Raw genomic sequence first — 16,649 nt, forward strand, 5'->3', positions numbered from 1 at the left:
TGATTGTTAGTTGATGGATATACATATATACTTGGGATGGATCTTCCCTGGGCTGGATTGGCCATATACAGTACTGAGTGATTGAGTATTCTGAGAGTGTGAGTACACGAGGCTTCCATTGTGGTACATCACATACAACATATACTTTGGCATGTAGATATAGTGATGTCATATTTCTCATATCATGCAGATTTTATCTATTTTTCCTGTATTGAGATTAACTGCTGAACTGGAAAGCATGCCTATATTTTTGTACTGTTATTTATGTACCAAACTATACCTGTTGAGCTCGTCACTACTTTCAGCCCAGAGGTTAGTCTTGTTACTTATTGAGTTGGTTGTACTCATACTACACTCTGTACCTCGTGTGCAAATCCAGGTACTTCCGGATACGGCGGTTGCCAGATTTGAGGATTTATCTGTTGGAGACTATCAAGGTAGCTGCTTGGCATCCGCAGACCTTGACTCTCTTTCCTTTCAGTTATTGTAATGTTCTATATTTTTAGACAGTGTTCCTATCCGTCAGACTTTGTACTATTTAGATGCTCATGTACTCAGTGACATCGGTTTTTGGGAGTGTTTATATTTGTGTTTGTGAGGTTTTCTTCCGCTGAATTTAATAATTATGTGTTCAAATTTAAAAGATATGGTGTTTTATTAAGATTGTCGGCTTGCCTAGTATTGAGATAGGTGCCATCACGACACGTGAGATTTTGGGTCGTGACACCATGTCATTGCATCTTTCCCAAAATTGATATTAAGGTGAATCAAATTGTGGTTTGGATATTCTATCAGTAATGAGACCTAGCTTATTTTTGGCAGAAAGTCCAGTCAACATATTTTTACGCCAATTGACAAAACCAGCTCCATCAAAGGGGGAGACACTAGATGAGTACTCGGACTATCCAAAGGATATACATAAAAGGGATGAGAGATAGGGATAGTGAAGTCATCAAAACCCCCAATCGTAGAAGATGAACTTATTTCAAGACTACCCATAATGAAAACCCTAGAAATGTGAAGTTTACAGATAAACCCTAAGTAGAACAAATTCGATCGATATTACTGTGATAAAAGGAGTTATCGTCCTCCTTTAAGACCTAAATGAGTAAAATCCTTGAAATTTGTTGAGAAAACCAGCAACAATATGCAACTGAATGGCGATCGAGCAAAACACCACCACTACTGTATACTAACCCAAACGCGTTGAAGAAACACCGCAGAATATTGCAAAACGAGCACTTAAATCCCAGAAATCAGCGAATACCCAGCAGAAATGAAAATACCAAAAATTTGACGGAACAAAATCTCCGGTGGAATCCAATAAAACTACTATCGATGAGAAGTGCAGAGCCAAAATTGACTGATTTTAGGCTTTGATACTATGTTAATGTGAGATACCATCTCATATTTTGTGAAAGAAATGAAAGAGGGATGAATCCTAACAGTAACGAGGAGAGAGAGAAGAGAGAAAATGAGAGACGAAAATATATGCCCTTGTCTTATTTCCATAATGTTCTCACGTATATACAATTACAATGCCAATGAAACGAATGTAATGTAAGTAGTAAAAATTGGGCCGGGTATACAGTTGGACCAGCTTATGTCCGACTAAAACCATGTAGGCCCAACAGTCTCTAATCAAGTATTAAGTCGAAAAGATGCTGTGATTCAGAAAGCACAAAAATAGTGAAAAGGAAAAGAGAAGTCATCTCTGTCACCTTCTTCGACCAACCGGTAGGCTCCTCTGTCAACCATCCCGAGTGTAAGAAACTGTTTCATCTATCTGGGGTTTATGCTTTCTTTAGTGGGGTTTCTCTCTTTTAATTTTTTTCTTTTAAGTTTTTCCCATTGCCCAGATGATCAATAGTTGCTTTAAGCTCTTCTTTATGACCGAATATTTACTTTAATTTGAGCTAAAGCAACTATTTCAGCCTTATTGTTTTGCTAATTGCTTTCATTCCTCGATTCCTATTAGCTGTAGCAGTATTAGCTTCTATGTTGTTATTTCATATTCTTAAACAATGCATCTGCTGAAACTTTTAGTTATTCATGCAGCAATTTTGTTCCTCAAATTAAAAGCCCCGCTAAGCTCCCGGCGAAGGTCCGGACCACAAGGGTCTATTGTAATTTCTTGAAAACGCAACAAAGAAATGGGCTTTAGTGCCAATCAGTCAACTATAACTCAATCCCATTTTAGTTGGGGTTAGCTCTATGAATCCTCAATATCCACACTACTCATTCAATATTTGAATGGCTTATGGTAGTTAGATTATTTTACAACCCCATCCTTTATCTAGCTTCAGGGCCAATCACGACCCTAATTCTAGAAAATATGGTTAACAGTCACATGGTTGAGCAGCTAACCGGAGGTGGATCCAGAATTTAAGCTCTATGAGTTACAGGTTGTTATCTATTATTTGTTGCAACTTTAGTAGGTTTTTACGCACAAATTTATGTTCCGCGTCGAAAATACTATGTTCAGATGAACCCGGCGATACACTATATCCACCTAGATCTGCATCAAACTTTGGTTGAAAAAGGGGAGCTCTCCATTGTGGATCTGAATGGGAAGTGATAAAGAGGAGAAAAAGGCATTAGAGCTATGTGCTAGGGATAAAGTGCCAAAATCTGCATAGTGATGGATAACGTTTGGAGCTTTATCTGTGTCTGTCATAGTAGGTATCTTACTAGACATGGAGAACAGATCTACCAGCTTAGCTTTATAATTTAGTCTTTTTTGTGTGAAGAAACAATTTAATCAGATATATGAAAATGATCATCAAAGCACAATTATACTCTAGATGAACTAGTGACATTAGTTATGTAGGAATAGTCACGTGTTGCAAACTGTTCTTAGTTTGCCCAACCTATATTACGTACACACTTCATTTTTATAAGACATATCCATGATAGTATATATTACTCCGTCAACTAAATGAGATGAAAACCATGGGAAGCTAGGGTTCGAATCCCCGTAGAGGCAAAAAAATCTTGGTGATTTCTTCTCATTTGTCTAAACCTTGGAGGACAGAGTTACTTAGAACTTCTGGTGGTTGGAAGTAGCAGGTATCCGATGGAATAGTTAAGGTGCACCTTCGTTGGCCCAAACACTACCGGTATAAATATGATATAGTATTCCTACTTTGCATGAGTTCTTCAAGATACATTTTCATTCATAATCTCATACATGAGACAACGACACAATGTGAGTGACCAACAAATTCTGCTATACATTTTCATTTATATTTTTTTTATTGCTAGGATGTTTTGCTGCCACTTTCTGAAGCTGGAATTAACCTCTTAATTAATTTTATATACTCTTTCGCTTTGTTTATCTTCTGCCCTACACTTTGTCAAGTTCCATCAACACTTTCGTGAAAGCCGTCTCTAACTTTTGGGCACGTTTTTGTGCTAGATCAATGAATGTTACTGTCAAGTTTTGAATCTTTTCTTTCCTTTTGATTGAATGCCCACATTCCATGGAGAATTGTTTTCATCTCAATCTCCTTAGTTTTTTCATTACTATTTTTTATGATACCAATGGTTATTTCTGGATGTTTGGTTTTCTAATGCAGGCAGCCTCTTGGTTTTTATCATGAAGGCACTCATTCTCGTAGGTGGTTTTGGAACAAGGCTGAGGCCACTGACCCTCAGCGTGCCAAAGCCCCTAGTTGACTTTGCTAACAAGCCCATGATACTGCATCAGGTTTTGTTTCATCAACCACACTCCCTTCTGTTTATGATGGATCATAAGTTCCTGATTCCTCTATTATTTTGTCGTTCTTTCATACTTTTGATTTTTAGCCTCATCCCCCATCCTTTGGACTAAAACACGCCCTGTTTTTCTATTATATTGAACTTTATCTTACTATTGGTATTAGTAGCATGTTGAATCAAATTCATTCAGTTAGTTTCTCGCTTCTTCTATTCTCCTGATGGCATACGTTGTTTGATAGCTAGTTGGGTATGTATGTTGCCATGATCTACAAATATTACGGACTTACCTCGCCTGGGAATCAAAATAATGCATATTCGCCCTCCATCGGTACTAGAACACTACCCCAACTTGTTTGGGACCGAGACGTAGTTGCTGTTGTTGTTGTTATTGGTACTAGAGCACTACATAAGCTTTTAAAGGAAGCCATATTATGCCTGAGTTGTTGTACATCTAATTTTAACCAGATTGAAGCACTAAAAGCAATTGGAGTGACTGAAGTAGTTTTGGCAATTAACTACCAACCGAAGGTAAAACTAAACCCCATAGTTACCAGAAAATTTAGTTCTTATGAAACTATTCAATGCTTCTTACAAGGAAAATTTCTTTATCCTTTTCATTTTAGATAATGCAAAACTTCCTAAAAGAGTTCGAGAAAAAGTTAGATATCAGGATCACTTGCTCGCAAGAGACAGAGCCTTTAGGCACAGCAGGCCCATTGGCTTTAGCTCGTGATATATTGAGAGATGACTCTGGTGAGCCCTTTTTCGTCCTCAATAGTGATGTTATATGTGACTACCCATTGAAACAAATGATTGAGTTTCACAAATCCCATGGTGGGGAAGCTTCCATTATGGTTACGAAGGTTAGAAACTCCTTGTATCTTTTACTTTTCTGTATCCATTAAATGGAAATAATTTTGTAACTCATTTTCTCTGTTAGGTTGATGAACCATCAAAATATGGTGTGGTGGTCATGGAAGAAGGGACTGGGAGAGTTGAAAAGTTTGTAGAAAAACCAAAAATATTCGTGGGTAACAAGATCAATGCTGGAATTTACTTGTTGAACCCTTCTGTTTTGGATCGTATCCAGTTAAGGCCCACCTCAATTGAGAAGGAGGTCTTCCCCAGCATTGCAGCAGAGAAGAAGCTCCATGCCATGGTTCTACCCGGGTTTTGGATGGACATTGGTCAGCCAAAGGATTACATTACAGGCTTGAGACTATACCTGGATTCCTTGAGGAAAAAGTCCTCGCCGGATTTGGCTGTTGGGCCCCATATTCTTGGAAACGTATTAATGGACGAGAGTGCTGTAATAGGAGATGGATGTCTTATTGGCCCAGATGTGGCTATCGGTCCTGGATGTGTTATTGAATCTGGAGTTAGGCTTTCACGCTGTACCATAATGCGTGGTGTACGTATTAAAAAGCACGCATGTGTCTCAAGTAGCATTGTTGGTTGGCATTCAACTGTTGGGCGATGGGCTCGGGTAGAGAACATGACAATCTTGGGAGAAGATGTTCATGTTGGCGATGAAGTCTACAGTAATGGAGGTGTTGTTCTACCGCACAAAGAGATAAAATCCAGCATTCTGAAGCCAGAGATTGTCATGTGAACAAAAATTGATTGTATGATACTTATCTGTTCAAGTTTTTTCCATTTGTCAATGATATTGGCTGCATGTTAGAATTCCATAGAGGTGATTCAGTTCTATGTTATGTATCCTTTCTTTTCATGGATTGTAATGTGGAAGTACATGCCATTGAGAAAAAGATGGTTGCATTATTACTACTATCGCAAAGCAGTTTATAAGCATCACTTATTAAGTGGAATACCAATTGATTCAAGTGGATTGAACTGTTTGTTATGATCAATTAATGAGTGTAAATCAATGAATTTCTCAGTTAATGCAAAGCTAACCTCAATGTTATGTGAGCAAAAAGTGAACACATAAAAGAAAGAAATGTGCTTTATCACAATGTCCAATGGCATTCAACTTCTGATTTTCAAATGTCCAGGTCATATATGGCTAAGCTGAAACTATCAAGACTCGCACTAGACCTGAATGCAATTGAACTGCAGTAAGTAAAATACGATTTATAATTTACACTCAAATCAAAATGGAACTCGAACAAGTTCAAGTGTTAAGTGGCAGGTTTTCCAAGCAATCAACCAGTTCAGAAGAATTTCCAGTACGACCACTAAGGAAGATACAGTTACAAGATTTACACGTGACTGGTCCTTTAAGGTCACGACTGGAATAATCTTGTGAGGGCAACCAATGCTTAAAATGTTAAACTGTGGCTAGAATCCAAAACATCACATGCGAAGAAATGGCTATAAGAAACCAGGTTATGAATGCCAAGACAACAGAGAGCTCAAATCTGCCACATGGAAGATGTGATGAACTACTGCAGAAGTTTAAATCCTTTGAATACAAAACAGCAATCCCTGCTGACGAGCATGCAGCTGCAAGTGATAGAGTTGCTGTCACCTGTAATTACAATTAAACCAGTCAACACAAATATTCACATAATAATGCCAAGCAAATCATATCCGAATTTACCAACATGTCAATCAAGTAAAACTAGAATTTCTCGTGACAAGGCTTTCAGAATCGTAGCCATAACATTGTAGTATAAGATATTAACTCTTCTAGAAGCTTTTATTCAATGTTGTGAAAAGAAAAAGGTTGAGAGGGACAACATTACGGTAAAGAGTAAAGAAAAGGGAGGATCCCTAACATTATCAGATCATGTAAATAGGACATATGCGGATCCAAGATTTAAAGTATATGGGTTCCTTTCGTAATCTCAAATTAATATACAATAATAACTGGGTTCACAGTTAGATATTTATAAACGGGAACTCAGTAACTGCACTCTGGACCCGCCACTGTCCACAAGGTACAAAAATGCCATGTTTAGTGGAACACGAGTATGCTGCATTAGCACACATCATAAGGCAGGCAATGCTACTTGAAGCTTAGGTCAATCTTTGATAATTACAAGTGCAGGATAAAAATCCAAGCATGGTTCCCTGGCGCTTCATGGGACTTGCAGTTCTCGAAGTGTAACAACAACAATTGCGCCTCAGTCCCAAACAAATTGGGTCGGCCATAGATTGTTTTTCAGTGTCCAAAAGCACCCTAATCTGAGTTTGGACCCAAAATATCTGCTGTGACATCCAAGAGAGCAAGAAACAGCACCCTCAAGCATGTATAACTCCTAAATAACTAAAAATGCGGGCACAAAAAGTCGATCACCTTCTTGTCGATGCCAAGGGAGTTAGAGAGATAAAATAATTTAGCAACTTAGTAAAAGTTGTAACGAGGACGGAAATAAATATGTAGTTTTCAGGGATAAAAGAAAATCAGGGGGATTATATACAAGGAAAGTTGCTTATATATGTCAGAGTTAGACACATTACATGAGAAAGGAAGAGAAAGGAATCTGAGAAGTACATACCCAGTCTCCAACAACAAAAAGGCTCACTAAGACTGGATTATGAAGATCCTGTTTTATCCTCAAAGCATACACATCAAGACAAGCAAGTCCAAAGCTCCACAGTACTTGAAGCCCCATTGATGCAATCAAATAACTGCAAGATACCAAGTATTCTATAATATTGGAAAGATAAGGGATAAAGCAAGATACATGTACTAAATGACGCATAGTGATCTCCTATAATAGGAGGTCCATGGACGAGGAAAGGATTGACATGCTGAAAAACTTGGTAAAATAACCGTGAACGCCGCAAAACTTAGAATGTACTAACGTTACCGTCAATGGATATTGGAAATACTGCTGTACATGTAAAAAAAAAACAATCAATACACAGAGGCCTGGTTGGAGAGTGAAATCTGGACTTGAGAGGGGAAAGTTTAAATTCTTTTTTTTTTTTTTTTTTTTTTTTTTTTTTTTTGATAAGTGGATAGTTGAACATTTCAAACGACATTTTTAAACCTTCATTGCTATGAATCCAGACTAAAGGCGAAATCAACTGTCCTATGAGTCAATATTCCAAAAGTAAAGTTTCTTAGCTATATCCAAGTAGGAGCAAAATATTTAAGGGTATGATTTTGAAATAGGTAGGAAAGTCCCTCCATCCACCAACAACTACTACTACTACTACCACTACTACTATGCCTCGTACCAGGGGTGTCAAAATAAAAAAATATATATATATCAAAAAATTTAGGGGAGTCAACGTATAGTAAATATACATAAAATAGAAAAAATTATCTAGCAATACAATGTAATTTTCCGGCGAAGGGGTTGAATGTGGCTCCGCCACTGCCTCATACCCAAATAAGTTGGGGTCGTCTATCTGAATCTTCACCGACTATATTTCCCCATTTAAGTTCATCTCTAACCAATATTTTACACAAAATACAAATAAAAATGAAAAGTACTAGAAGTTTTCTATATTTCCTACTAGCATATGAATCTCTAAAAGGGCTAAAAGACTCTTAGATAGCATAGGACCTAAAGTAAACATATTAAGTCCCTCCATCCCAACGGGCCCAAAAAGAATTCAAAAATGTCTAAAGCACGAGGTTCCATTAATTGGCTCGGCAGCCAGATAATATGCGGCATGCATCCACGCATAAGAGACATGGATCTTTACCGCAGAAACTAGGAATGAGTGCATAACAGAAATAGACAGAATGAAGGTGCCGAACCCCTGCTTGTCAAGCAAATAGAACTTGTTTAGATACAGTGATGGTGACTTCAGGTAATTGTAAAATCAAGAACCAGGGACCATTCATCGAACCATATGTGAAGGCCCCTATCTAGTAACGCTCATAAGATAATTTCACATCTTTACTGGCCCACTTTTTCCTTAAGTAAGGTCTCTTTCATAACGATGAAGCATTTTCTAATGTAAATTTCAACAAGCAGAAGATATCAAAGAATCCAACAGTTCTCGTTTTCTTCTGTTTCTGAATCCTTTTAGAGCTCTCTTTTGAGAATAAATGGACATTCTGCACAGCTTCAAACAAATTCTTGGCTGTAATAATTTCTCTCCATAAACCAGCAGGTGAACAATCAACTGGTTTTACCCCATTTCCCCATTTGCCTCTCCTACTTTGTTCCATACCTATTCTATTGTCAAAGTTTTTGACTTTTAGGAAACAACCTCTCTCTCCTCCAGGGTAGGGGTAAGGTCTAAGTGTTGAGGTTTTATTTTTAAGATGAAATATTCTTAAAATGAGGGTGAATGGGAAATGGAGGAAAAATGAAATTTTGAGTAAAATTTTAAGTTTCCCCCTCTTGACAATGAGACATTGTCCCATATTGGAAGAGGAAGACATTTTTGGTGGGTATATATATAATTGCTCTTCTTGTAGCTCTTAAAGAGTTAAGAAGAAAGCAAGCCTCGCGCCGTCGTCGTCGTCGCTCGCTCGGCTCGGCTTCGGCTTCGGCTTCGGCTACGGCTACGGCTCCGGCTCCGGCTCCGGCTTCGGCTGGATTTGGATTTGGATGTGTATTGACCATTTGGCAGCCGCCTAATGCTCTTCCCACCATGAATGTGCTTGCTCCACAAACATGAAGTGCTTGCTCCACAAACAAGCTAATGCTTGCTCCACCATGGAGGGTGGACGTTTGGTCTTCTTCAACACTGGCTGCTATATATATGTGCAGCAGATGTTGAAGAAAGACACTCAACACACAACACACAATTCGCTCAACAAATTGGCTATACATTGCACTCCTTCCTCTCATCATTTCCATACGATTTTCTGAGTTTATACTCCTTCGTTCTGCATTGTTTTTAACTTCAAACAAAGCAACTGTAAGTGTGATTTGCTACCGAATTTTGTGTTCGCTGAAACACTGGGGTTTGAAGTACCGCTACACCAGTGTGTTATTCGTTCTATCCTGAGAGGAAATAATCCATTACCTTGGGTACTAGGAGGGGATTAAATTCCTTAAGGAAACACTGTGAATTCAGTGGGCTCGAATTTATTATTGTTTCATTACGTTAACTTATATTTTACAGAATTATTATTTACAAATACAGCAATATTAGCGGGAATAACAATCTTAAGGAATTTAATATTTATTTCTGTATTTGTGTTATTTTTATTATTCTGCAAACTAAAACCTTTGTGGTTTGTGTACTCCCGTTTTGGAGAGTTAAGCCTTCGTGGCGTTTTGTTGGATATTAAAATCTACGTGATTTTTACTCCAGTTTGAAAACGTGTATTAAACGTTTGTTTGTGTTATTCTTTTACAGAAAAAATGATGACTGAAAGCGAAAACCAAGCTGTTCCGATGGTAACTGCCAACGCATCGACAAGCCGAACACCGTCGTTGGCACCGGCAGAAAAATCCGAAAAATTTTCCGGGATTGATTTCAAGCGCTGGCAGCAGAAGATGTTCTTCTATCTAACTACGTTATGTCTACAGAAGTTCATCAAGGAAGATGTTCCTGATCTGCCAGATAAAACTCCAGAGAATGAACGCTTTCTCGTGATTGAAGCGTGGAAGCATTCTGATTTTTTATGCAAGAATTATATTCTTAGCGGACTGGATGATAATCTGTATAATGTATACAATAGCATGGAGACGTCAAAAGAATTGTGGAATGCGCTTGAAAAGAAATATAAAACTGAAGATGCCGGGATGAAGAAATTTGATAAAAAAATTCGTTGCCGCAAAATGGTAGATAGCAAGTCTGTTATTACCCAAGTCCAGGAATTGTAAGTGATTATTCATGATCTACTTGCTGAAGGTCTTGTCATCAACGAAGCATTCCAAGTAGCAGCAATGATTGAGAAGTTGCCTCCGTTGTGGAAGGACTTCAAAAATTATTTGAAACACAAACGAAAGGAAATGTCCCTTGAAGATCTCATTGTTCGGTTGAGAATCGAAGAGGACAATAAAGCTGCTGAAAGGAGAGGCCGTGGAAATTCAACAATAATGGGAGCAAATATTGTTGAAGCTAACAAAAAGAGGAAGAAGGCTTCTGGTCCGAAATACAACCCAAGCAAGAAGCGGTTCAGTGGAAACTGCTACAACTGTGAGAAAACTGGACACAAGTCTACGGAGTGTCGTGCTCCGAAGAAAGACAAGAAAAGAGGTCAAGCAAACATGGTAGTAAACCATGATGATGTTGATAACTTGTGTGCCATGCTTTCTGAATGTAACTTGGTGGGAAATCCTAAACTGTGATGGTTTGATTCAGGAGCCACTCGCCATGTTTGTGCAGTTAGATAGGCTTTTGCTACTTATGCTCTTGCTGAACCCGGAGAGACAGTTTATATGGGAAATGCTTCAACAGCAAAAGTTGAAGGATATGGGAAGATATTTCTGAAAATGACTTCTGGCAAGGTCATGACTTTGAACAATGTCCTTCATGTTCCCGAAATGAGAAAGAATTTAGTCTCTACTGGACTTCTTGTTAAGCACGGTTTTAAGTGCGTTTTTGTGTCCAACAAGGTTGTCATTAGTAAGAATGAAATATTTGTAGGAAAAAGTTACCTCACCGAGGGCCTTTTCAATCTAAATGTAATGGTTGTGGAAAATAATAATAATATTTCAGCTTCTTCTTACTTACTTGAGTCAAATGATTTATGGCATGTACGTTTGGGTCATGTCAATTATAAAACCTTGCGGAAAATGATTAACTTGGAAGTACTGCCCAAGTTTGAATGCGAAAAATCAAAATGTCAAACATGTGTGGAATCTAAGTATGTTAAACATCCTTATAAGTCAGTTGAAAGGAATTCAAATCCTTTAGATTTAATTCACACAGATATTTGTGACATGAAGTCAATACCATCTCGCGGTGGAAAGAAGTATTTCATAACTTTTATTGACGATGGTACTCGATATTGCTATGTTTACTTACTGAATAGTAAAGATGAAGCAATAGACGCATTCAGGCAATACAAAAATGAAGTTGAAACGCAACTTAACAAGAAAGTAAAAATGATAAGAAGTGATAGGGGTGGTGAATATGAATCTCCTTTTGAAGAAATATGTTTAGAATATGGAATTATTCATCAAACAACAGCCCCTTACACGCCCCAATCTAATGGGATTGCGGAAAGAAAGAATCGCACATTAAAGGAGATGATGAATGCGTTGTTGATAAGTTCTGGTTTGCCACAGAACTTGCGGGGGGAAGCCATTCTTACGGCTAATCGAATATTAAATCGAGTGCCCCATAGCAAAACACAATCCATTCCATATGAAAAATGGAAAGGAAGGAAGCCCAACTTGAATTACTTTAAAGTGTGGGGGTGTTTGGCAAAAGTGCAAGTTCCTAAACCCAAAAGGGTAAAGATAGGACCGAAAACCGTTGATTGTGTTTTCATAGGATATGCGACAAATAGTAAAGCATATCGATTTCTGGTTCATAAATCAGAAAATCCCGACATTCATAATAATACGGTTATAAAATCAGATAATGCTGAGTTCTTTGAAAATATATATCCGTATAAAAAGGAATGTGAGTCGTTTGGTGAAGGATCTAAACGACCTCGGGAAGAAACAAAAGAAAGTACATGTAACCAGGAGGATCCAAGACGTAGTAAACGTCAAAGAACGTCTACTTCATTTGGACCGGATTTTGTGACTTTCTTATTGGAGATTGAGCCTCAAACATTTAAAGAAGCTATGACTTCTTCGGAATCATTGTTTTGGAAAGAGGCAGTCAATAGTGAAATAGAATCCATATTGAACAACCATACATGGGAATTGGTTGATCTTCCTCCTGGAAATAAACCTTTGGGTTCTAAATGGATTTTTAAGAGAAAAATCAAAGATGATGGCACTATTGATAAATTCAAGGCAAGGCTCGTAGTCAAAGGGTATAGACAACGAGAAGGTCTAGACTACTTTGATACATACTCTCCAGTTACAAGAATTACGTCCATACGGATGTTAGTAGCATTAGCTGCAGTGTATGGTCTTGAAATTCATCAAATGGATGTTAAGACTGCCTTCTTAAATGGAGAGTTGGAGGAAGAAATTTACATGGAACAACCTGAAGGGTTTGTGGTTCCAGGTAAAGAAAAGAAGGTATGTAGACTTGTTAAGTCTCTTTACGGACTAAAACAAGCACCCAAACAATGGCATGCGAAATTTGACCAAACAATGTTGTCAAATGGTTTTAGGATAAATGAATGTGATAAATGTGTGTACATTAAAAATGTTCCAAATCACATAGTCATTGTTTGCCTATATGTGGATGATATGCTGATAATGAGTAATGACATTGCCAACATAAATGCTACTAAGCGTATGCTCAATAGCAAGTTTGATATGAAAGACTTGGGAGTTGCTGATTTAATTCTGGGAATTAAGATCCATAAGACTCCTCAAGGTCTGGCATTGTCACAATCTCATTATATTAAGACAGTACTTGAAAAATTCAAGCACTTGGGCTTTAAAGTTGCAAAGACTCCAATTGACGTGAATCTTGCATTAGCAAAGAACAAAGGCCAAAGCATATCACAATTGGATTATGCTCGTGTGTTGGGATGCTTAATATATATCATGAATTGTACACGACCAGATATAGCTTGTGCTATAAGTAAACTGAGTCGATATACGAGCAATCCAGGCCAATCTCATTGGATGGCAATGAAATGAGTTTTGGGATATTTAGAACATACCCAGAACTTTGAATTGCACTACAGTAATTTCCCTGCGGTGATTGAGGGATACTGTGATGCAAATTGGATCACCGGTTCAACTGATTCTAAGTCCACGACTGGATATGTATTCACTATTGGTGGAGGAGCGGTATCTTGGAAGTCGTCCAAACAAATATGTATTGCCCGCTCTACAATGGAGGCTGAATTCATAGCCTTAGATAAAGCCGGTGAAGAAGCTGAATGGCTCCGGAATTTCTTGGAAGACATTCCATTTTGGCCCAAACCGTTGGCACCAATATGCATACATTGTGATAGTCAAGCGGCAATTGGAAGGGCTGGGAGCGTTATGTATAACGGTAAATCTCGTCATATACAACGAAGACATAAAACCGTTAGGCAATTACTCTCTAGAGGAATTATCACGATTGACTATGTAAAGTCAAGTGATAATGTGTCGGATCCACTTACAAAAGGCCTAACTAGAGAGGTAGTTGAGAAATCATCAAGGGGAATGGGGCTATGGCCGAGAACAAGTCATTGTGGCGGTAACTCTACCTAGAAGACTGGAGATCCCAAGATCTAGGTTCAAGGAGATCAAACAAAGTCATTAATGACGGTTCAACATTGTCAAATAAAATTTTAGTCCGTTCTCGTGATGAGACAATGTTCAGTACCAAGGATAAAGCATTAAGGCTTTTTAATGATTTCTAAATTTGATACGGGGTATATCAAATAGTGTATCTACAGGATGACACGTTTAGGAATCACCTATGTAAGTGTGAAGTGTTAGCCGCTTCAAGGAGAACTTTGTAAGGCCAGTCCTCTACGCACTTATGAAACCAGGCGGTGTTCATGGCTGAAACGAACACAACAATGAGAACCAAAAACGGTTAAGGGTTGATTGTGTGACTTATGGTTGTCTAGGTATACACCAAAGATCGACGGTTCAAAGATATCAAATCTACCGATTGACCGAGTATATCCGACATAAGTTTACTACGGAAAGTTCAAAGGGAAACCTACTTATCAAGATGCGATTAATCCTTACTTGTAAATCACACATTTTTTCCATGCATACTTCCGTGATATAGCCATTCCCCATTCATGTGGGGGATTGTTGAGGTTTTGTTTTTAAGATGAAATATTCTTAAAATGAGGGTGAATGGGAAATGGAGGGAAAATGAAATTTTGAGTAAAATTTTAAGTTTCCCCCTCTTGACAATGAGACATTGTCCCATATTGGAAGAGGAAGACATTTTTGGTGGGTATATATATAATTGCTCTTCTTGTAGCTCTTAAAGAGTTAAGAAGAAAGCAAGCCCCGCGCCGTCGTCGTCGTCGCTCGCTCGGCTCGGCTTCGGCTACGGCTACGGCTACGGCTACGGCTTCGGCTGGATTTGGATTTGGATTTGGTCAAATGATCGATTGATTGATTAATTTTTTGGACCAAATTTATTTGTTAATAGTAAATATTTTCCAATCCGTGTATTGACCATTTGGCAGCCGCCTAATGCTCTTCCCACCATGAATGTGCTTGCTCCACAAACATGAAGTGCTTGCTCCACAAACAAGCTAATGCTTGCTCCACCATGGAGGGTGGACGTTTGGTCTTCTTCAACACTGGCTGCTATATATATGTGCAGCAGATGTTGAAGAAAGACACTCAACACACAACACACAATTCGCTCAACAAATTGGCTATACATTGCACTCCTTCCTCTCAGCATTTCCATACGATTTTCTGAGTTTATACTCCTTCGTTCTGCATTGTTTTTAACTTCAAACAAAGCAACTGTAAGTGTGATTTGCTACCGAACTTTGTGTTCGCTGAAACACTGGGGTTTGAAGTACCGCTACACCAGTGTGTTATTCATTCTATTCTGGGAGGAAATAATCCATTACCTTGGGTACTAGGAGGGGATTAAATTCCTTAAGGAAACACTGTGAATTCAGTGGGCTCGAATTTATTATTGTTTCATTACGTTAACTTATATTTTGCAGAATTATTATTTACAAATACAGCAATATTGGCGGGAATAACACTAAGTACACGTTACCCTTCTCAGACCCCACTTGTGGGAACTCACTGGGTTTGTTGTTGTTGTTGTCAAAGTTTTTGACATTCTCACTAATAATTCGAGAAATCCTTGGCTAAAGTCATAGATTGATCTGACTATGCAACATTGGCCTGCTAAATTGAACTAAATTTACCAGCAGACTAAAGAAAGGAGCCAAATGCAAAGGAAAATAACTTACTAGCCTGAAGAATATAAAAAATAATTAAAAAAAGATAGATAAGATGCAGCAATACAACATACAAATAAGCATTAACAGCACTGATTCATCAACAAATTTGCTGAAAAAAGTTGAAGAAGAAATCTAAAAAAAGAGAAAGACATACCAAAAAGCAGTGTAATTAGAGAACCCAGAAGCAGAAACCATGATAACAATTGACCCAACTGCAAACAAAGATTGGCCAAGTCTCAAAAACAACCCACTCACACTTCCTGGACTACCCACCAGCTCTTTCATCCTCTAAAAAAGTTCAAGATCCTTAGATCCCTGTATTATCCTTCATCTCAGTGACCAAATTGCTATGTATCGATCTTTGCATCTATGTTAGATTTGACGAGAAGAAGATGAGAAACCAAATCATCCAAATAGTAAATCCAAGTTAACCGTTGAGCTGAATATTAAAAAAAGTACACTTCATGCTGTGTTTTTTCCCCTTTTTACTCCCTTATTTTTTTTTCTATTTAGTAAATATTAAAAAATATAAATCCTCATACCAGTAACCAGCCAAGCCCCTCGATTCGATAACAAGAGTCGAGTATGGAATCAGTGTAATTTTTAGTCAATTTTTTCTTCTTAGAATCTTTTGGCCAGTAGACTTCATAGCGGACTTGTGTTAATACATTCACTACATATATATATATATATATATATATATATATATATATATATATATATATATATATATATATATATATATATATATATATATGTATGTATTTTTGTTTTTAGGATGTATTTGGTACTGAGGAAAATATTTTGTAGAAAAATGAAGTGGTTTTCTACTAAATTTCTAGCATTTGGTTAGGTAGCGTAAGATATTTTTGAAATATATATAATTTTGGAAAATACTATATAAGATGAAATAAGCAAGGACGGGGAGATAGTAAGTTGGGGTCTAAAGGGTGGCCGGGGGAGGGGATCTAGGGGTGGGGTGAGACGGATGGGGGTGAGGGTATATGGTGCTTTACCCGTAGACGCTTCTTCACCTCTCGCAAGAATTATATGGGAGTCGCCCTCGGAGGGA

At 37.9% G+C, this 16,649-nt stretch overlaps 2 protein-coding genes across 5 annotated transcripts; one reads left to right on the forward strand and one right to left on the reverse strand.

Annotated features, from left to right (window-relative positions):
* The first annotated feature begins 1,616 nt into the window (after positions 1-1,616).
* Positions 1,617-5,508, forward strand: LOC107831192 (mannose-1-phosphate guanylyltransferase 1-like). 3 transcript variants are annotated; one of them, XM_075231538.1, is made up of 6 exons: positions 1,671-1,765; positions 2,059-2,405; positions 3,579-3,709; positions 4,186-4,248; positions 4,344-4,583; positions 4,661-5,508. In XM_075231538.1, exons 3-6 carry the CDS (start codon positions 3,599-3,601, stop codon positions 5,330-5,332), a joined length of 1,086 nt encoding a protein of 361 aa, XP_075087639.1. In that variant the 5' UTR covers positions 1,671-1,765; positions 2,059-2,405; positions 3,579-3,598; the 3' UTR covers positions 5,333-5,508. The 3 variants fall into 3 exon arrangements, with proteins under 3 accessions (XP_075087633.1, XP_075087635.1, XP_075087639.1); XM_075231532.1 differs by lacking the exon at positions 2,059-2,405 and having other exon boundaries at positions 1,617-1,765; XM_075231534.1 differs by lacking the exon at positions 2,059-2,405 and having other exon boundaries at positions 1,640-1,737.
* A 294-nt stretch (positions 5,509-5,802) lies between these two features.
* Positions 5,803-16,241, reverse strand: LOC107831193 (CASP-like protein 5B2). Of its 2 annotated transcripts, XM_075231548.1 has the most exons (4): positions 16,120-16,241; positions 15,732-15,944; positions 7,185-7,317; positions 5,803-6,211 (listed from the first exon to the last, which is right to left on the reverse strand). In XM_075231548.1, exons 2-4 carry the CDS (start codon positions 15,860-15,862, stop codon positions 6,011-6,013), a joined length of 465 nt encoding a protein of 154 aa, XP_075087649.1. In that variant the 5' UTR covers positions 15,863-15,944; positions 16,120-16,241; the 3' UTR covers positions 5,803-6,010. The 2 variants fall into 2 exon arrangements, with proteins under 2 accessions (XP_075087649.1, XP_075087646.1); XM_075231545.1 differs by having other exon boundaries at positions 15,732-16,241.
* Between the last annotated feature and the right edge of the window lie 408 nt (positions 16,242-16,649).

The sequence above is a fragment of the Nicotiana tabacum genome, chromosome 2, assembly GCF_000715075.1.
Source record: "Nicotiana tabacum cultivar K326 chromosome 2, ASM71507v2, whole genome shotgun sequence".
Lineage (NCBI taxonomy): Eukaryota > Viridiplantae > Streptophyta > Magnoliopsida > Solanales > Solanaceae > Nicotiana > Nicotiana tabacum.

Bases quoted from the DNA above. Each gene is read 5' to 3' on its own strand.
- LOC107831193 (XM_075231548.1), bottom strand. From the start codon at position 15,862: ATGAAAGAGCTGGTGGGTAGTCCAGGAAGTGTGAGTGGGTTGTTTTTG. The intron at 7,318-15,731 runs GTATGTCTTTCT...GGTATCTTGCAG, and splicing joins TCTAATTACACTGCTTTTTG to TTATTTGATTGCATCAATGG. The intron at 6,212-7,184 runs GTATGTACTTCT...TTGTAATTACAG, and splicing joins TTTTTGTTGTTGGAGACTGG to GTGACAGCAACTCTATCACT.
- LOC107831192 (XM_075231532.1), top strand. From the start codon at position 3,599: ATGAAGGCACTCATTCTCGTAGGTGGTTTTGGAACAAGGCTGAGGCCA. The intron at 3,710-4,185 runs GTTTTGTTTCAT...AATTTTAACCAG, and splicing joins AGCCCATGATACTGCATCAG to ATTGAAGCACTAAAAGCAAT. The intron at 4,249-4,343 runs GTAAAACTAAAC...TTTTCATTTTAG, and splicing joins CAATTAACTACCAACCGAAG to ATAATGCAAAACTTCCTAAA.